The sequence below is a fragment of the Nuphar pumila genome, chromosome 15 (assembly GCF_984573655.1).
Source record: "Nuphar pumila chromosome 15, dmNupPumi1.hap1.1, whole genome shotgun sequence".
NCBI classification, from domain to species: domain Eukaryota; kingdom Viridiplantae; phylum Streptophyta; class Magnoliopsida; order Nymphaeales; family Nymphaeaceae; genus Nuphar; species Nuphar pumila.
Window position 1 is genome coordinate 72,151,369 of NC_143263.1, and position 22,369 is coordinate 72,173,737.

The window sequence follows — 22,369 nt, forward strand, 5'->3', positions numbered from 1 at the left end:
TCTCAACAGGAGATATGGTTTTTGTTAAGGTATCTCCTACAAAGAGCGTTTTCCGTTTTGGGAAGAAAGGAAAGCTGAGTCCCCGGTTCGTCGGACCTTTTGAGATCCTGGATCAGATCGGTGAGGCGGCTTACCGTGTTGCGCTGCCTCCTCAGTACGCTCAGATCCACGACGTCTTCCACATATCTATGCTGAGAAGATACGTTCATGACCCATCACACATCATTCATTATGATGATGTGGATATCCAAAAAGACTTGACGTTCGAGGAAAGACCAGTGGCAATCGTTGATCGTCGAGACCAAGTGCTCAGATCGAAGACGATTTCTCTTGTAAAAGTACGTTGGCAACATCATGGAATAAATGAATGTACATGGGAGCCTGAGTCTGATATCAGGGAAAAATACTCTGACTTGTATTTTGACCAATACATGCAATAGAAATTTCGCGGATGAAATTATTTTAAGGAGGGTATGATGTAACAGCAAAAAAAAAATTGTTTTGATTCAGGCTGGATTCAGACCCGACCCGGACCACCGCCTCTCGCTGTCTTTTAAGACAGCGAGGCAGGCGGGAGGAGGGTTACGAAACCCTCCTCACCGCCCTTCCACCTCGACTCTCTCATCTCTCTCCCTGACACACACCGCCTCTCGTCTTCCTCGATTCGCCGGAGACCAGCGTCAGCCCATCGCTGCCGGCGACTCTCTCCGCCGCCGCCGACCACCAGGTACGCTCTTCCTCCCTTCTTCTCCCTCGCTCGTCTATCTCTCTCTCTTTCCCCCCTCGTTTCTTCGTTGCCCAGGGGGGGGGGCAGGCCGCCTCTCTGCCCCATTGAATCACAGGGGAGGGGCAAAGCCCCCCTCTCTGCGATTCTTTTTAGCGAGGGAGGGGCAGAGCCCCTCCCTGTGCTGTGGTTGGTAAGGGAGGGGCTGAGCCCTCCCGATACCCTCTTGTTGCAGGAGCGGGGCTCAGCTCCTCCCTGCACCCTTGTAAGTAGGGGAGGGGCTGAGTCCCCTCCCTGCTACCTATTACGACAGGGGAGGGGGTCGGCCCCCTCCCTGCTTCTTATTATGGCAGGGGATTGGGGTCGAGCCCCTCCCTGCTTTTTGTTTCGGCACGGGAGGGGCCGAGCCCCCTCTCTGTGCCTCTTCACTCTTTAGGCGGGGGCATCGCTTCTGCCTCCGTTGTTTTTTGACAGGCAGGGGCAAGCCCCCTCGCCTCGTTCTTCCTTCGCCCCCTGCCTGTTCGCATTTCATTAGGCAGGGGCCGAGCCCCTACCTCTGTGCATGTTCGTCGGGCAGGGGCGCAACCCTGCCTGTCCTCGCTCTTTGAGGGCAGGGGTACAACCCTCTGCTTCCTCGTACTTTGCTGAGAGTAGGTCAACAGGGGCCCACTGCCCCTGCTTCTGCTTCCTTCGCGTTAGGTCAGTGACAATGACTCCGACCTTCTGTTTTGCTGTTAGCGTGCTAAGATTGTCGCATATTTGCAGCTACAACGGATCCCACTCGCGCTCTGCGACCCGAGCCGTCAGTCGTGTACATCCGCAGACGCCAGCAAGCTCGTAACTCTCTGAGGTAGGGGAAGATTGCACGGAAGACTTGGATAATTGAATTAAGTTCAATTAAACTAAAAACGACCATTAAATAAATATATATATACAAATATATATATTTATACGAGTATGCACTTAACTCACGGACGTAGTTTCGCGATCCTTGCCCTTTACCTTATGTCAGTCTTTACTTGCCGTCACGCATCGCGTCGAGGTTTAGCGTCGCACTTCTGCTTACCGCGCTTACCTTGCCCTCACACTCTGCGCCTAGGCTCTTGCTTTTGCATATGTGTTGGTATTGCCTTGCTATTGCAGATGACGTGTAGGTTCTTGCTCTTTGCGTATGCCTTAAGGGCATCCTCGTGGAAGATGCAAGGGGCATTTACCACTTTCTCTCTTGCGACGAGAGTTGAGTTGGGAGCTAGCGTTACATCATCGTCTAAGGAGAGGGATACCTTGCAAGGATCCTGACTCCTTGAGTATGCAGTCTTGCAGACAAGTTGGGGTTCTGTTGAGAAACCTGTATCCCGTCTATTGAGGTCGGTATCGAGTCATGCGAGGCATGTAGATACCCCGATAGCGGATGAGGTTCTAGAAAATCGCATGCATAATGTTGGCACAATGTACTGCTGTTTCAAAGGATAAAGTAAAGTTGATAAACTTTATATCTTTGTGAGACACTCCTGTTGAGGCTTCTATTGAGGAGCTATACCCCCTTCATCCTAGAGTACTTGTAGTCGTGCACGACACGTCTAGTACTGCGATGATTGGATGAGACGGTCGTGCAACCTCGAACAGTGCTAAATGCACAATGCTGTAATCACATAAATGTTCTCACATTCGCCTTCACAGGCAAGATGCTCGAGTGGTTTAAAGACCACAACATAGAATGGGTCGTTAGTTAAGCAACGCCTAACGTACCTATTCGCTTTTATGAGTCTGTCAAGGGAGAGGACACAACGGTACAAACTCCAATGGATAAGTTGTTAACAACCACCTTACGGGCAACAATCCGGCCTCCCCAGTCATTGGAGTTAGGGGAAAGGGGCTACAATAGTTAGTTGAACACTTCTGCAGAAGTTGGATGCATCCGTGACACTGCCTTCTTTGGGGAATCCTCTCTCGGCTAAAGCCGTCCTTTTGGAGCAAACTCAACTAGCTATTCGGGTTATTGAAAATACATAGAATAACAGACGCCCGAACTAGTCTCAGTTGTTTCTACGTTTTGCCTGCGCGTACCCGCAGGATAGTAATTATCGAAACATAAGATCTGTTCACACTGGTCGTTGGGTCGTGAGACTCGCTTGCACTACTGACTCGCTTGCACTACTTATTCGATTGCACTATTTTACCTCGTGCATTGCTTACCTGTTTGACTGCATATTTGCTTTAAACTGCGTAACCTGCTGAATTAAATGTACATAATTCAATTTTCTGCAGTCTCTCTTGTGCACCTACTAGTTTTTCGCGAAACTAACACATTCTATGGGTACAAGTGATGATTAGGTACACTACAGGCGATTGCGCGATGGCAAGATGACTCCAAGACGTTCTTCTTCCTGCTCTTAGCTCACGTCCTGTTGTTTGGGGTTTTGTAACGGATTTTCCTTGGGATATCCGAATTTTTTACTATTTTGGCGAACTTTTTAAATGAAAGTGGCTTTTCCAAGTGTTTGTAAGTAGCATGGGTTGTGCGTTTTGGTTCTTTTAGCTAACGCATCCAAAGTTGTCTGGTTGCCTTTCTGAAATTAACAAAAGTATAGTCTTCCGCTGATTTCGTAAACCATCTTTGAGATGAAGAGATTCCTTTTTAGTCTCTTGTATGTTTTTTTCTGAAAGGTTTGCAAGTTTGAAATTTTGGGGCGTTACAATATTAGTGCAATAATATTACAAATTTTTTGATTTTGGAAGTTTTTCATTTGTGATAGTTGGGAGATCTTTTTCATGTTCGGAAGAAAAAACTTTTAAAAGCATAATAGGTTCTTGGTTATATTTCCTTAACAAGTACTCAATTGTGAAACTTCATTTCATATGTTGTTGCAAAAAAACAAAATATACACATTGCTTGACGGTTCAAATAAAACAAAATGTGTGCCATGTTATTGTGATTTTCAGGTATCTTTGCCTTGTTGAAAGAAATTTGTTACTGATTATGAAGTTTATTGTACTTGTAGGCTCTTGATGATTCTTCTCTTCATGTTTATTCTCCTCATGATCCATGGAGTTCGAAAAGCGAAGAGGATGTGGTGGATGATGAACAAAGTGCTGCTGAAAATTTGGTAATTGTCATTGTTTATGATACAATCATTGCTTTTCTAGGAAGAATTTGAATTTATCCTTGTGTTGTGCACAATTTTAAGCTGTGGCAGATTTTAGCAGGTCATTATTAATGAATTTTAGTTATCTTAAATTGCCTTGTGTGTCTCAATCTGGTCAGTTACAGAGTATAGTTTTATTGAATCTTGAAATAAATGTAAAGTTCCTCTATTGATAGGCTTGATAACCAAGAATAGTCAATCCCCAGGTTGCTGTTTTGGTGTAGATATGTTATAAGGAAAATCACAAGGAGGCTAGTGTCTATTTTATTTCCCTGATACATTGTTGTTCTACTGGAAAATTAACAAGGATGTTGAAGAAGTCGTGGCCTGCTTGGCTCTGTTAGATGTTTGTGATTTGTTGTGCCAGAAGTTTACATAGTTTGCCATTGTTAATTACGAGGGAGACATTACTTCTTTTCATGAACTTTTGACCTGCGTGGCCCACTTCATTCATGCATGTGTGCCTGGTTTGAAGTGAATGCTGCTGGCATGTTTTTGTTTATACGCGAGTGAGGGAGACTCTGTTCTGTTGGATCCACATGATTATTCTAGGTTAAGTAATATATTGGATGCTGATGTCCAGATGTTTGATTACGGGGATGTTAGTGGATGGAGAATAAGACCTATATTTTGAAGGCTTCTTTCATGCATATGCAGTTGGAGTTTAAAGACCAGTGTGGGTTTGTCACACTTGTTCTAGTTTTGTTGTAATGACATATTTGCTGTGAATATTGGAAGACAACCTTCATTCAGTTGATGAAGATAAACCAGGCACTGTAAATGCAGAATTGAATCATGGGGTTGCCATATTAGGATACCACCATTTTAGGAAGCCTCCTTGTCTTGCTGGGTTTACTTTTCATTAGTTCCATGCACTAGCAGTTCATGCAATTTTTCTCAAGGACAGTAAATCTGGAATGTCTAACAATAAGCATGCCTGAGATTGAGGTTCTTGGTCTTCCTGTGGAATATAACCATATTTAGACTATTATAAGTCCTACAACAATAATAAGGAATACAAACATCCATCCCTAGGCCAAAGATTACAAAAATTCTTTTCATATTTTTAATGTTGAAGATGTATACAAAAATTTTTCTGTTCTAGCTGTGACTTTTCGTCACTAAACTGTTTTGCAATAAACTTTATCTTTACACAAAACAAAACAAAAGAACCATTAACTGTCTAACTAGTTCTTATTACCAACCATTTAAATGATATTAGTTTCTATCACTTTTACTAGACATTTACAAGTTATGGCAGGCTGGGCTGCAAAAACCAGCCTGAGCCCGGTTCATGGTGGGCCAGGTACCCAAGAGCCTGCCCGGCTACATGCCCAATGTCCACTCCTACTCCTATATGGTTGGCCTGGCTGGGCTTAGCTGCAGCAACTGCTTTGGCGTGCAAGGCTTCCAGGGCTTCTTGTATGGTTTTTAGTTTGCACGGCTGCTACCTATAAATAAGCTGATCCTCTTGTTTTGGGGATCCATTTGTCATGCTGTAGACCCGTTTTGAGCTATTTTTTATCTGAATCATTTCTAAAATCTATTTTGAGCAAACCTCAATTAGGAACTCTAAGTTCCCAAGAGGTGAAGATTCATATCCAAGTAGAGGTGAGGTGTTGTTGGCATTATCCTTTCTCAAGGGAGAGAGGACAACACTAACTTGTAGAGCGGGAACCTCAAATTTCCCTAGAAAAAACAGAGAAAAGCTTACAATTAAAGGAATTTACAAAGAATTTCAAAATGTTGGAATCACTATATATATATATATATATATATATATATATATATATATATATATATATATAGAGAGAGAGAGAGAGAGAGAGAGAGAGAGAGAGAGAGAGAGAGAGTAGCTGCCTACGACAACCTACTGCCAGCAAAGGGGGGTATCTTTGTATCTTAATCAAATAAGAGATATAAAAAATGGATAATAGACCATAACATTGATTAAGAAGGACAATGATTCAAAAGATATTTTATGCATTTCGATTGAGTATTATGCAAAACACGAATTAAACTTAAACATTGATAAAACACACTAAGTTCTTGAAGAAAGATAAGTGCACAAAGGCCACACTAAGAACATTTGAACAAAAATATCTCCAAGAACCATGTAAAAATGCCTTCAAAGATGTGCACTTCAAGCACCAACACCACAAAGGAATACGTGTGCAAAGACACACCAAGAACACTTGAATAAAAGTACCCAAAGGTACAAAGGGTACAACCACAAATGCAAAAGATTGAATCTCTTAGAATAGGTGAGCACTAAGGCTCCCAAAAGCATTCTCACAAAGGGTTTTATCAATATTTGAAAGTAAGGAGTGTGTGCACGGAGAACACTCACAAGTGCACAAAGACACACAAAATATGAGATTTGTATTAAGATCAAGTAAAAAATTTCATGTATTAGAAATATATCTAAGAAGACAATGTTCACACAAGAACAAATTGCTTCCAAGGGAATGTGTATAAGAGCATACGAAAGAAAGCATGTTTAACACACATAAATCAACAATAGGGAGATATTTTATCAACAAAAGATGAGTTAATGGTTTTTCTCACATCTTAGAAGAAATTCTATGCCAAACAAATGCCATATGTGAACTTGCAAGGACATGATCTAATTAAAAAACATCCACCCAAGAGTCAAGAATGAATATTATTTGAGTAGAGAACCTTACTCATTGAGGAATTTCTCACTCAAATATTTACAAATGCAAAAACTCACTAGGTGGTCAAAAAACATAAGCACTTAATATGCAAAATATTTGAATCCCCTCATAGGTTAAATGCCAAGATGTAAAATTGATTTTCAAATGTGCATATCAATGATATGATCCTTTTATCCATAAATATTTTTCTTTGCAAGTAGTAAGGATTAAGAAAAACTCATTTAGAAGGAAATTCCATATGATATATGGGGATAAAAAACAAATTAATAATGAAATTTTGCAAATTTCAACAATCGTTCATCCACTACAAACAACCACCTCATTAGTCCTCCAAAACCCATAAATCAAGTGTATAAGCTACTAGAACAAGAACATAAACATAATGCCATTAAAGACCAAAGACACACACAAAGGTGTGTATAAAACACCTCTTGTCTACATATAATAATACTTGAAATGAATGTATCAACGATAAGAACAAGAGAATAAATGCCAACATAGACTAAAAACATCTCTTGTCTACATAAAATGACACTCAAAATCAAGCATGTTTAGCTACTAGAACAAGAGTACCAAGCCATCCATGAGCTAAAACACATACGAAAGTGTGACAATACATCTCTTGTCTACATAAAAAGACACTTGAAATGAGTGAAAGAAGCCAACCATGTGCATACATCTTAGCGACTAGAACAAGGACACAAATGCCAACATGGACTAAAATCAAACACAATGATGTGAATCAACGTGCCTTGTCTACATATGATGATACACAAGACAAGTGTGTTCGGCTACTAGACTAAGAGAACAAAGCCAACAAAGGGCTATCAACACACACAAAGGTGTGAACAATGTCTTGTCTACATATGATGACACTTAGATAAGAGGAATAAAAGGAGAAGGCACTTGAGGCAATAAGACTTGTAATGATAAACATTTAACAAATTATCAATTTCAATATATCTTAAAATACTTATGGTTTCAAACTTTAGACATCCATCACATGTATACATAATTAAGAGCATCCATAATAAAATAAATGACCAAAATAAACCAGTGACACACTCATAATTAGAGATCACATAACAAGTCATTTTAGAGTCAAACTACAAGTTGACAATCTAAAATGACATAACACGAGGTGAACATAACTCAACTCAACAAATATCTCTAATATAACAATAATAAGGCCAAACAAATGATGCATTAAATAACATGTGATGGACAAATATAAATGCCATAAAAATGCGTTAAACACTTAAGGGAATCATTTTCCAAATAAAAGATTTTACAAAGAGGGTCAATTTGAAAAATTAAATCAAAGGTCCAATATAATCAATCACAACAATATGCCTCATAACAACAATTTTGCATAAACACGAATTATGCTTAATCATGATCAATTCTTCAATTTATACCAAAAAAGACTTATCATGTAACATTAAGCAAATAATGCATATGAAATTTCTATATCATGTAAGAAGAGGAAAAGAAAAAGAAAAAGAAAAAGCGAGAGAGTCTCGCCATAGTGGACAATAGTGAGAGGGAAAGGGTAGTAACAGAGAAGGAAGAACAACATTAGGTTGTGATGAGAGAGAGAAAGTTATCGAGAGAAGCGCACGACGCAAAGGCATCGAATGAGCGAGAAGGAGGACAACATCCAAGGCTCACCGAGGAGTAGTGCAACATTGAGGATCATCACATTAGGTCATTCTTTCATTTTTTCTTCTTCAAAAAAGCGAAGCATTTCTCTCTCTCTCTCTCTCTCTCTTTCTAGACCTCAATGCGAAGAAGAAGAACGAGGATCCGCTGATGCTGTTGCTCTCTCTCTCTCTCGATGCGAAGAGGAAGAACGAGGGGGAGGGGGACCCCATACCCACTGCCTCTCTCTCTCCCCATGCGAAGAAGAAGAACGAGGAGGTACCCTCTCTCTCTCATTGCTTCTTCGTCTTCTCCTCCCCTCGTTCTTATTCTCCCGTTGGTTAGGGTGGAGACGGGAAAAATAGCGAGAGAGAGAGAGAGAGAGAGAGAGAGAGAGAGAGAGAGAGAGAGAGAGAGAGAGAGAGAGAGAGTTGGGGTTCGAGTTGGATTTCAATTGGACCCGACCCGACCCAGGCCTAGCACATACCCATACCGTGCCTGGTACCGTTACCCATGTCGGGCCATGTCGACACAGGTACATGGGGCCTTTTGTCATGTCTATGTGACATAGCTCCTAAGTCTTCTAACAATTGTTTCAACCATACTAACTCAGAAGTAGTGGTTGCCATAGCTCGATACTCTGCTTTTATGGAAGATAAGGACACCTTTTGTTGTTTCTTGCATTTTCACGAAATCCAAGTCACCTACAAAAACACAAAAATCTATAGTTGAGTTATGATCATTCGCATCTCCTCAATCAGAGTTTGAATGCATAATAACTTCTAATGGGAAAGAAGATGACAAAAATAAACCATAATTAATAGTATTTTTATTGTATTTAATAATCATTATTACAACACTCATATGTCCTGTAGTAAGAGCATGTTGAAATTGACTAGCAAAGTTAATAGCATGAGCAATATCATGACGAGTAATAGAAAGATAAATTAGAATTCCAATCATCTGTTTGTATGAAGTTGGATCTTTCAGAGGTTCTCCATCATCCTTCTTCATCTTGGCATTAATGACCTCAGGAGTATCAACTTGTTTTTCATCAGAAAGCCTTGATCCTTCTATTATCTTTGTTGCATATTTAGTCTGTAATAAACTATGTCACAGGGATTCGGCTAGGAGGGTGCCGCACCCGCGTTGACGCGACTCGACGCGGGTGCGGGTGCCACACCTGGTGCGGTCAACCCGATCCTGGGTGCGTTGACCGCACCCAGGATCATTAAGGTCCATTTTTTTTAAAAAAAAAAAATTGCCCAAATGGGCTTCTCGAATTTTTAAAAAAAAAAATTATGCTGAGTCAGCTGCTGACAGCAGCTGACAGACTGCAAAATAAAAAAAAACCCTATTCCCCGACCCCTTTTATATATATATATATATTACATTTTTGCCCCTGCCGCACCCCCGCACCCGGGTTTTTTGGAAGTGCCGAATCCCCGCACCCGCACCCGCACCCGCACCCGCGCCCGCACCCGCACCCGCACCCGCACCCGCACCCATGTGACATAGATAATAAATAATAACCATGAGGTGAGTATGTCACTTCAATTCCAAGAAAGTAACGTAAAAAACTAAGATCTGTCGTATCAAAGTTAGCTTTGAGAACATCTTTGATATGACTAACTCTTTCCTTATCACCTTATAAGACTTAACAAACAAAGCCTTTCGTTGTATTAGTATAACAAGATTTAAAACCAAGTTGTGTCATCACACTACTGAATCGATCATACGAAGCCTTAGAGGCTTATTTTAGACCATACAAAGCCTTTCATAAACGAATGACTTTTCCATGTGCCAACCATAATCTTGGGGGAGGTTCCATGTAAACTCTCTCGTTAAGAGTATCATTCAAAAAAACATTTTTAACGTCCATTTGAAAGATGAGCAATTTTCTAATTGAAGTTATAGAAACGAAGGTTCTAACGAGCAACTAGAGCAAATGTTTCATCATAGTCTATTTCGTACTATTGGCTATACCCTTTAGCTACAAGTCTAGCTTTATATTTCTCTAATGACCCATCACTTTTGGTTTTAATTTTATAAACCCATCTACACCCTATGGTTTTCTTTCCATTAGGTAATGTTTGAATGTTTTAAGTTTTTGTTTTTTTAAAGCTTTATATTCATCATTCATGGCTCTAATATATTCTTGGTGATTCTTAGCATCTTGTAAAAGAATGGTTCTACATATGATTGGATGGCCATAGGACATGCTCTATAATCGGGTTCAAAGGAGTCATAAAACACAAATCTATTAAGGGCTTTGGAAATCCTCATGGATTTTCTAATACTAGATGAATCTATGTCTTGATTTTGGAAATATCTTTTTCAGGCACATTGATGATAATCTTCAGTACAACGAGTGTAAGTTTGTACTTCATTATGTGATAAAATGTCATTAAGACTTTCACTTTCATTCTCATGTGCATCATGAGTGTCCTCATTGTTACTTTCATGTACATTATGAATGTCATCATTATTGTTCTCATGAATACTATCATAATCAACAACTTTATCATGCTTATTAGCAAGATAAAAAAAGAAAAGAACACTCATAATGTTCTTTGAATTTATCCTTATCAAATTCATTTTCAAGGAACGTGACATTTTTTGAAACATATAGTTGTCCTTTTTAATTTCATAACATCTATACCTTTTTTGATTTTCGGCATATCCCAAGAAAACAAAAGAAATAACTTTAGCAAAAAGTTTGTCATTTTTGTTAGTAAGGACAAAGCATTTACAATCGAAAACTCTTAATCTTTTATAATCGGGAGGAGTTTTAAATAATTTTTCAATAGGAGAAAAAATTTCAATAGTGTTTGAAGGCATATTAATCAAATAAATCGTGTAAGAGCGGCTTCAACCAAAAAACTTTTAGGAACATTTTTAGATATAAGAAGCTTCTTAGTGCTCTCAACAATGTCTTTCTTTCCTTTCGATTATTCCATTTTGTTAAGTAGTATAAACACAAGATTTTGATGGATAATTCTATGTAGGTCAAGATAATTTTTAAAATCATTTGATAAAAATTCTCCTCCAAAATCGGATGTAAAAATTTTAATGTTGGCTTTAAATTGTGTTTTAGCATAATGATGAAAATTTTGAAAACCATCAAATATTTCAGACTTGTACTTAAGAAAATATATCCATGTATGTCGACTATAATCATCCACAAAAATAACATAGTATGATATTCCTCCTTTAGACACAACTAGAGCCGGTCCCCGTAAATTCGAATATACTAACTCAAATGGTTTTTTAGATATAAAATGATTAGGTTTATAGGGTAAGGATTTCATTTTACCAAGAATACAATCTTTACAAATTAAATCCTTTTCTTTATAATTTGCAGAAAATAAAAACAAATGTAATTTTGGCATACTAAGATGTCTTAATCTTTTATGCCAATTTTCTATATCTTTCTTTTCCACAAAATTACAAAAAACATGTTTTGATAATTCAAGATTGTCCATAACATAGAGATCTCCACTTCTATGACCTCGCCCAATCGACTTTTCAGACTGAAGATCCTGTACCAAACAACCATTAGATAAGAAATAAATGTTGCACCCATGGTCCATAATTTGGGAAACAGATAAGAGATTTAAATTTAATTTTGGCACCATTCTAACATTTGGTACATAAAAAGTTTGATATTTTTGCAAAGTTCCAAAACTTTTGATTTTCAAAGAAGTTCCATCGACGGTTGAAATATAAGAATTATTTGGGTTAATATGATATTTAGATAGTATGGATGTTAAAATATGTTATACATATATATTTATATATATAGATTATGACACATACATATATAAATATATACTTCTTTTGTAAATACTCACTAGGGGTAAAATAGTCTTTTTACATTTTTACGCAACTTGTACTTTTTTTTTTACTTTTTCTCTTTTTTCTTTTTCACCTTGGAAAGGCCTCCCTAGAAGGACGTTGGAGCATCCAACGGTCATATTTATGACCGTTGGAAGGGCTTCAACGTCCCTCTAGGAGCCCTTTCAAGGCCTCCTCTTTTGTCTATAAATAAAGGGGTTTTCCCCATTGTAAAGTATGCTTCTTTGAAGCCTTCTTGAGTGGAATATATTTTTTTCCTCTTCTTTTGGGTGTTTTGCCACTTTTGTGGTTTTGTTGTAGTCTTGCCCATTAGTGGCTATTTGCGTATGTGCGTGCTCTCTTGTTTGCTCTTGGAGATATCGCTCCTCTTATTCGACACTTCATTACATGGTATCAGAGCCTTGGTTGTGAAAGCTTCATCGGATCCTCTCTTGTCAAGTAATATCTCTTCTCTCTTTTGCTTTCAAACTTTTTTTTCTAGATGGTCAACAAGGATGCCAAAATCGACCTCTCATTTAAGTTAGATGGGACCAATTATCGTATGTGGGCGGTCGCTATGGAAAATAACCTCAAAGGTAAAAAACTTTGGGGTTATGTGTGTGAAACCGTTCTGGAACCAAAATTGAAGTTAACCAAGTTTGAAGGCAATGAAGAAAAAACATTGAATGAAGAAGAAAAAAAGAAAGCTATTCTTGACTTCTCCTCGAAAATGAAAGATTGAGAAAGTGAGCATGCTAAAATTTTAGCATGGTTCATGAATAATGTTGAGTTAAAAATTTGTGTAAATCTTGCGAAGTTTAAGAGGGCCAATGAAGCTTTGTTCTTTATAAAAGGCATGTACACTAAAAAAGATCTTGCTAGACATTTCTTCCTACAAGAAAAAATAAGATAAACCATGCAAGGTGATATGAGTATTAGGGACTATTATAGTACCATATCTTCTTTATGGGATGAACTTGTCATTCTCGAACCACAATGGGAAGGTAGTGCTATTGCCATGAGGCAAGATCAAATGGAGAAAGAAAGATTTTTCCAATTTATTCATGAGCTTCGTCCCGAATTTGAGCAATTAAGAGGATCCGTCCTTCATAGGGCTTCTATTCCTCTAAGTGACATTTTGGCCAATTTGTGTCAAGAAGAGACTCGTTTGGCCTTAAAAAAGGATGTTGATGAAGTTCATGTCGTGTCTAGACCCGACAACAATGTAAGGCCATATAAACCACCCCATTTTTTGGAAAAATAATGGTGGTGGAGGAAGAAAAATTATTTGCCATAATTGTAATAAACCAGGCCATATTCGTCTGGATTGTCCAAGGTTTAAAAAGAAGGTAGCTTCCGTTGGGGATATTCCTCCGAATGAAGATTCAAAGAAAGATGGAGACATAAAGGAGTCCATTGCTCATCTTACCGAAACTCTTCAACAATTCATGAAGATGAACTCCACTCCATCAACCTCTACACCATCCACTTCCGGTGCTGCCATCTCATCCTTCCCATGTATGATCTCTTGGATTCTTGACTCGGATGCCTCCTTTCATATGACTCCGAATGCATCACTTTTGTCAAAACCAAGTCTCAATAAATTCAAATCTTATGTTTCCACCGCCGATGGAACATCCTTGGATGTTGAAGGCATTGAAAACCTTGAGAAAACTTATGACCAAAACAAAGATTTTTTTGTTCCCAAAATCCGAATTATTCCAAAACTTAATTTAAATCTTTTTTCCATTTCTCAAATTACCGATTTTGAATGTGATGTCACTTTTTCACCTACCCATTGCTATGTGCAGGATCTTCGGTTCGGGAAGCGGATTGGGCAAGGCCATAGAAGAAGGGATCTTTATTATATGAATTTTTTGTCATGGCCATCCAAATCATTTTGTAATCATATTCAATCTAAAGATATTGAGACGTGACATAAGAGGCTTGAACATCCTAGTATTTTCAAGTTGTATCTTTTTCCTTTTTTGGAAAAATTTTGTAATACAAATACATTTACATGCAATGATTGTATTCTTGGAAAGATCCATTCGCTTCCGTATTCGCATAGTAACTTTGTGTCAAAAAGACCTTTTGAACTTGTGCATTCTGATGTATGGGGGCCGGCACCCGTTATGTCCAAAGGGGGCTATTCCTACTATGTTACTTTTATTGATGACTTTACTAGATATACATGGGTATATATTATTAAAAACAAATCCAATGTCTTCACTAATTTTAAAGAATTTCATATTCTTATTCAAAATCAATTTCAAAACAATATAGCTATATTTAGATCCGATTCTAGAGTTGAATACATGTCTAAAGATTTTCAAAATTATTTTAAAGCAAATGGAATTTTGCACCAACGATCTTGTCTTAAAACTCCGTAACAAAATGGTCTTGCTTAAAGGAAACATAGACATTTAATTGAAACTACAAGAACACTTATTGTCTCTAAAAATGTTCCTAAAAACTTTTGGGCCGAAGCTCTTCTTACTGCAACATATCTTATCAATCGTATGCCCTCTTCTTCTTTAAAAAATGTATCACCTTTTGAAAAATTATTTAAAATTACTCCAAATTTTAATAGACTAAGGATATTTGGATGTAAATGCTTTGTGCTTGTTAAAGGACAAGATAAATTATCACCCAAAGCTCTTGAATGTGTGTTCATTAGCTATGGTGAAAATAAAAAAGGCTATAGATGCTATGATATTCAAAATAATAAACTCTATGTATCAAGAAATGTAAACTTTCTTGAAAAACAAAATGGTTTTGATATTCACACATCTAGAGAAGACATTGATTATTCCTTCTTATTTGATCTAGCTCCTAAAATTAATCCCCTGATGCAATTATTTGAGATGATACTTGTGATGGCATTTCACATTATAATGATATACCACAACATGGTAATGTTTCTCAAAATGAGAACCTTAATGATATAAATGTATATACCCGACGGTTAGGAAATGAACATCAACCTGCTCTTGAGAGATAATCTCAAGAGTTCTCTTTAGAAGAACCTATTGATCCACCTAGGAGATCTTCTCGTAATAGTAGGCCACCACAAAAATTTGTATCTTATGAATCTTTCTCACCTAATTATAGAGCTTGTCACATGTTAATACATTCGTATCATGAGTCTACTTCATTTAAAGAAGCTAAAGATCATCCACATTGGATTGAAGCTATAAAAATTGAATTAGAGGCTCTTAACAAAGCCCAAACTTAGAGCATTGTTCGTCAACCATTAGTAAAAAAGACAATTGGGTGTAGATGGGTATATAAAGTCAAAACCAAATGTGATGGATCTCTAGAAAGATACAAAGCTCGTTTGGTTGCAAAAGGCTACGCCCAAGAATATGGGATTGATTATGAAGAAACCTATGCTCCAGGAGCTAGAATGACTAGTGTGCGAACATTAATTGCCTTAGCCTCCATTAAGCAATGGTCGATATATCAACTTGATGTTAAAAATGCGTTTTTAAATGGAACTCTATGTGAAGAAGTTCTTATGGATCCTCTGCCAGGTCTTGAAATTGGTAAAAAAAATATTCTAAAGTTAAATAAAGCTCTCTATGGTCTTAAACAAGCACCAAAAGCTTGATATGATCTTTTTAGCAAAGTAGTTCTCGATAATGGTTTTTCCTTATGTTATACTGATACTGCTTTGTTTGTTAAAACTTCTAATGAGTATATTACAATTTTGTTGTTATATGTTGATGACATGATTATCATAGGTAATGATAAAAAGGGTATTGACCTTATTAAAAATATCCTTAAAGAAAATTTTAATATGTCTGACCTTGGTTATCTAAGGTATTTTTTAGGAATTGAAGTTGCATACTCCCCAAAGAGGTATGTTCTCTTTCAGATGAAGCTTGCCTCCGACATTATTGCCCGGTCTGGGCTGACAGATGACAATAAAGTGGAGATGCCAGAAGTGATCAACGCCAATATGAGAGCCAGTGATGGCACTCCTTTAACAGATCCCACACCTTATCGTCAGTTGATTGAGTCACTAACATATTTATCTATCACCAGACCCGATATTTCTCATGCGGTTCATAGTGCAAGCGAATTTTAGACTGCTCCAACGACCATTCACATAGCCGCAGTCATGAGAATTATCAGATATTTGAAAAGTACCACAACTAGAGGATTATTCTTACCCTCTTCACCTCTTACTTTACTTGCTTATACTGACTCTGATTGGGGGGGTAACCCCGATGATCATATTTCCACCACAGGTTATTGTGTGTTTCTTAGAGAGTTACTTATTTTATGGAGGTGTAAGAAGCAACATAAAGTTTCTCTATTTTCTACCGAAGCAAAGTATCGTGCGATGGCCACTACCACCACTGAGATTGTATGGTTAAGAAGTTTGTTTAAAGATATGGGCGTCTCATTCTCAACTCCTTCGAAGCTGTGCTGCGACAACAAGAGTTCTATCTACATCGCCAACAATCACACCTTTCATGAACGATTAAAGCACATTGAGATGGATTGTCATTATGTTCGTGATGAGTTTTTACGGGGCACCATTCAATTGCCATATGTTCCTACCGAGTACCAGTTGTTAGACTTCTTCACCAAAGCTTTGCCATCGCCTCGTTTCTACTTTCTCCTTAGCAAACTCTCAGTGATCTCACCGTGTGTTTGAGGGGGGGTGTTAAAATATGTTATACATATATATTTATATATATAGATTATGACACATACATATATATATACATATATATATATATATATTATATATATATATATATCTATCTATGCGTGTATCTACATATATAAATATATACTTCTTTTGTAAATACTCACTAGGGGTAAAATAGTCCTTTTATATTTTCACGCAACTTGTACTTTTCCTTCTTTTTTTCCCCTTTTTCTTTTTTCTTTTCTTATTCTTTTTCTTTTTACCTTGGAAAGGGCCCACTAGAGGGACGTTGGAGCATCCAATGGTCATATTTATGACCGTTGAAAGGGCTCCAACGTCCCTCTGGGAGCCCTTTCAAGGCTTCCTCTTTTGTTTATAAATAAAGGGGTTTTCCCCCATTGTAAAGTATGCTTCTTTGAAGCCTTCTTGAGTGGAATATATTTTTTTCCTCTTCTTTTGGGTGTTTTGCCACTTTTGTGGTTTTGTTGTAATCTTGCCCATTAGTGGCTATTTGCGCATGTGCGTGCTCTCTTGTTTGCTATTGGAGATATCGCTCATCTTATTCGACACTTCATTACAATGGACTCATATGAAAAGAAACACCCAAATCAAGAATCCAAGAAGTCTTGCCAAAATCAATACATGTGGATACAACCACATCGAAAAGGGAAGAAACTGGATTTTTGAACATTGGTTATAGTGCTTCCATGAGTTGTGCTAGTGACATTGAGCCAATGCCTTTGGAGCTTTCATCTACTCCATTTATTTCAAAAAATGGCCCCATGGAGGCCACTTCTTTTCACCTATTTGATCTTCTCTTCTCCTCTTTGGGCAAAATGTCTTGATGTGACCCGACACATTGCAAAAATGACATTATTTTACCACTCTTCTTGTATTCATAGTCATTTCTTCCATGATCATTTGAGCTTCTCCCAGACTGAGGATGCTTGTAAGCCCTTGTGTTATTTTTGGGCCTTGACATAGCATGTACTTATTCTTCGTTTTTTATAGAAGGGGGTTTCTTTAATCTATTCTCTTCCATAGTTAGTTCTTCTAGTGTTTCAGCTATGGAAGAAACACGTCCTCTACAAAGATGGTCCAATTTAGTCACTTCAATTCGAGTTTAAGCTCATTAACAAATTGGTAGAAGTGCTTCGTTTTGATTTTGTTTTCATAAAGTTGTACATCTTGAGGGCAATGCCACTTAGGCTCTAAAAGAGCCAATTTATCCCAAAGAAGAGAAAGATTATTATAATATTTTGTAATGTTCATTTCTCCTTGGGTCATGGTTCTTACTTTATTTTGCAAATTACATATATGAGTTGTCTTTTAGACAATACATATCATTAAGATACTTCCATGCATCACTAGTAAAGTCTAATTTTGTCAAACTCAAGCACTTCTTGATGTCAACACTATTGATTAGTCATCCATGGAAGGAAATATGCTGAAGCACGAAAACACTAGCCACTTGAAGGCTTTACAAGATTATATGCATACAAGTGCACATGCACAAGTCCTCTATGGGACAATACAACGATCAATAAGATATAAAAGATACACAAGAAGTAAAAAATATAGATCTTATTGATAAAGTGCTTCTTAGAAGCATGCAATAAGGGGGAACAATCCCATATTTATATACAAAAGGGGGGAAAGAGAGGACTCTTGGGAGCTCCCAATGGAGCCCTCAACGACTCTATGGTCATTTTGACCATAGAGCCCCTAGGGGTCCTTTAATATTATAAAAAATAAAATAAAAAATAAACAAAAGAAATAAATAAAAAAATAACTATTTTAATAAAATAGTTTATTACATGAGTGAAATGACAAAAATGCCCTTATAGGGCATATGCCTATAAAAATGAAAATAAACACACACATATATATAATATAATATGTGAATATACAATCTTAACACCCCCCTCAAACTTACGGTGTAAATACCGAAAGTTTGTTGAGAAGAAAAAAGAAATGTGGGGTAGTAAGAGGCTTAGTGAAGAAGTCCACAAGTTGAAATTCTAAAGTGACGAAAGGCAACTCAATAGTTCATCTCAGGAATTCATCACGAACATAATGACAGTCCATCTCGATGTGCTTGGTGTGCTCATGAAAGGTGTGGTTGTTGACAATGTAAATTGTGCTTTATCATCGCAACATATCTTCGAAGGGTTGGAGATGTCGACACTCATATCCCTGAGAAGATTTCTTAACCATACAAGTATTATAGTTGTAGTTGTCATAGCTCTGTATTCTGCTTCAGTGGAAGATAACGAGACCTTTTGCTGCTTCTTGCATCTTTAGGCAATTAGAGATTTTTCTAAAATGACACAGAAACCAGTAGTTGAGATTCTATCATTGGGATTTCCTCCCCAATCAACATTAGTATAAGCAAGTAAATTTAAAGATGAGGATGATGATAGAAAAAACCCTTTAGTTATGGTGTTCTTGATATATCTGACGATTCTTAATACAATACTCATGTGTACAAATGTGAGAGCATGTTGAAACTGACTAGTAAAGTGAACGACATGAGCGATATCTGGTCTGGTGATTGACAGATAAGTGAGAGACTCAATTAGCTGTCTATAAGGTGTGGGGTCTTCGAAAAGAGTCCCATCTTCAAGTCTTAATTTAGCATTCACCACTTCAAAAGTTTCCACCTTCTTATCATCTGAAATGCCAAATTTAGTACATATATCTGCAACAAGTTTTATTTGAGAAAGTATGTACCCTCTGGAAGAGTATGCAACTTCAAATCCTAAAAAATATCTATAGAATCCTAGGTCAGACATATCAAAATGATCTTTTAACACATTTTTAACATTACTGACTCCATTTTTATCATTCCCTGTTATAATCATATCATCTACGTAAAGTAGAAGAATAACAATGCTAGTACCTATATTTTTCACAAAGAGAGCAGTGTTAGTATATCATGAACGAAAACCCAAATTAGTCATGACATTATTGAACCTATTATACCAGGCCTTGGGAGCCTGCTTAAGACTATACAAGGCTTTTAAAAGTTCAAGAGTTTTTCCTTTTTCAGTGTCAAATCCCGACGGAGGGTCCATAAAACTTCTTCATTTAGTCTTCCATTAAGAAAAACATTTTTAACATCTAATTGATATATAGGTCATTTTTTAGTTGACGCAATAGCTATTAAGGTGCTAACACTAGTCATTCTAGCTACGGGTGCAAAGGTCTCCTTATAGTCAATTTCATATTCTTGTGAGTATCCTTTAGCTACTAACCTTGCTTTATATCTTTCTAAAGTTCCATCACTCTTTGCTTTAACTTTAAAAACCCATCAACATCCAATAGGTTTCTTGTTGAGAGGTAGTTTAAATACCTCCCAAGGTTTTGCTTTCCTAAGAGCATCTAGTTCTATGTTCATGACTTCAATCCAATGAGGAACATTTTTAGCTTCATTATAGTGTGAAGGCTTATTGTGTGAATGTAAAGTTATTAAGCAAGTCCTATAATTAGGAGATAATGTTTCATAAGACACACACCTATTTGGTAGAATAGCTTCTCTATTAGATCTTCTAAGAGGAGTTTCTTCTATAGATTCATTGTATTGAGAATTTTTTTCTAAGGCACTAATATGTTTATTTTGCTCACGTCGGGTATAAATTTGAATATTTTTAGAAGAATTATCAATGATGTTATCGACACTTGGTGATGTTCTAATATTAGAATATTCATGATTTATATCATCTATAATTTCATAATAATTCAAGGAATCATCATTAGAATGTATATCTTCCCTTTGAGAGAGATCATACAAAAACATATAGTCAATTTTCTCCTTCTTATCATATTCTTCAAAACCATTTTCATCTTCTAAGAATGTCACATCTTTGTAAACATAAAGTTTGTTATTTTTAAAAGCAAAGCATCTATATCTTTTTTTATTTTCACCATATCCAATGAAAACATATTCAATTGCTTTCAGAGATAACTTATCTCTTTTGTGTAAAAGCACAAAGCATTTGCAACAAAAAATTCGCAAGCGATTGAAGTCGGGTGTTATTTTGAGAAGTTTTTCATAAGGAGAGATATTTTTCAAAGTGGATGATGGCATTCAATTTATTAAATAAGTAAAGGTTAAAACGGCTTCAGCCCAAAAAATTTTGAGAATATTTTTAGAAATAAGTAATGTTCTAGCGGTTTTTACTATATGCATATGTTTTTTTTCCGCTAGCCCATTTTATTGTGGTGTCGTAGGAAAAGATCTTTCATGGCAAATTCCATTTAACTTTAGATAATTTTGAAAATCATTAGATAGATATTCTCCACCCGAATCCGATCTAAGAATAGGTATATTGCTTTGAAATTGATTCTTAACTTTCATGTAAAATTCTTTAAAGAAAGAGAAAACTTTCGACTTAAGATTAAGAAAGTAAACCCATGCATACCTAGTAAAATCATTAATAAAAGTCACATAATATAAGTAACCATCCTTAGATATAACTGGAGATGAACCCCATACATCAAAGTGCACCAATTCAAAAGGTCTTGTTGAGACAAAGGTTTTTTTTTGAAATAGAATAAATTTCATTTTCCCAAGAATACAATATTTGCAAGTCATATTTTTCATTACAAAATTTGCTCCCAAAAGGAAAAAGATATATTTTGGAGTAGCTTGGATGTCCAAGTCTTTTATGCCAAGTTTCAATACTCTTATCTTGGACATAAGTATAAAAAGAGTTTAAAGGAAGAGACAAATAATCCATAAAGTAAAGATCCTCCTTTCTATGGCCTTGCCCAATCCGTTTCCCGGATTGGAGATCCTACACAAAGCAACCATTAGATGAGAAAGATACTTCATATCCATGGTTGGTAATTTGAGAAATGAAAAAAAGGTTTAAATTTAGTTTGTAAACGATTCTAACTTTTGAAACAATTTTTTTTTGAGAATTTTTAGAATCCAATGTTCCTATACTCTTAATTTTCAAAAAAGTTCCATCGGTTTGAATTGGTGCATACATCAATTAAGGCTTTTTCATAGAGAGTCATATGGAAAGATGCTCCTGAATCTAGAATTCAAGAATACGTACTGGGTGAGGATGCAGAGGCAATGACGACACCCGATGTAGAAGAAGTTGTCTTGAGAATTTGTTGAAGTGCCACAGAAATTTGTCCAAGTGTGTCTTTAAGATCTCCATTTTTGCCTCATTCTTCCTTCTTGGGAATTGATTCTTCAACGGAAGCAACCTTATGCTTGAAAGTTCCATTTAACTTTGGGCAAACGGGTTTAATGTGATCCGACTCATTACAATGATGACAAATAATCATTTTCCTTCCTCCACTATGGTTATTATTATTACTATAGTTACTTTGCCTCCCAAAGTGTGGATGCTTATATGTCTTGACATGGTTGCCGAGTTTAGATACGGTCAAGACTCCATCAAAACTCTTACTCGTACCAAGACGAGTTTCTTCTTGGATAATTTCGGCAATAGCATCTTCCAAAAGAAGAGTAGATCTATGTAGGAGATAAGACCTACCTTGCTCAAATTTGAGACGAAACCCAAATAGAAATTGAAAAAATCTTTCTTGTTCCATTTGTTTTTGCCTAAGTTTCACGTCTTCAATGACAACCTATTTAGGCTCTAGGAGTGATAATTCATCCTATAGGAGATTTAAAGCACTATAATAATCTTGGATA

The 22,369-nt window shown here is 36.8% G+C and overlaps 1 protein-coding gene across 1 annotated transcript in view; it reads left to right on the top strand.

The window, feature by feature from the left end:
* The window catches only part of LOC149815571 (DNA (cytosine-5)-methyltransferase DRM2-like), a 63,496-nt gene that overhangs the window by 11,685 nt on the left and 29,442 nt on the right, over positions 1-22,369 (top strand). Inside the window, exon 5 of the mRNA XM_089988800.1 lies at positions 3,727-3,831. Within this exon, the coding sequence (XP_089844926.1) occupies positions 3,727-3,831 (105 nt within the window). The remainder of the gene's footprint in view (positions 1-3,726; positions 3,832-22,369) is intronic.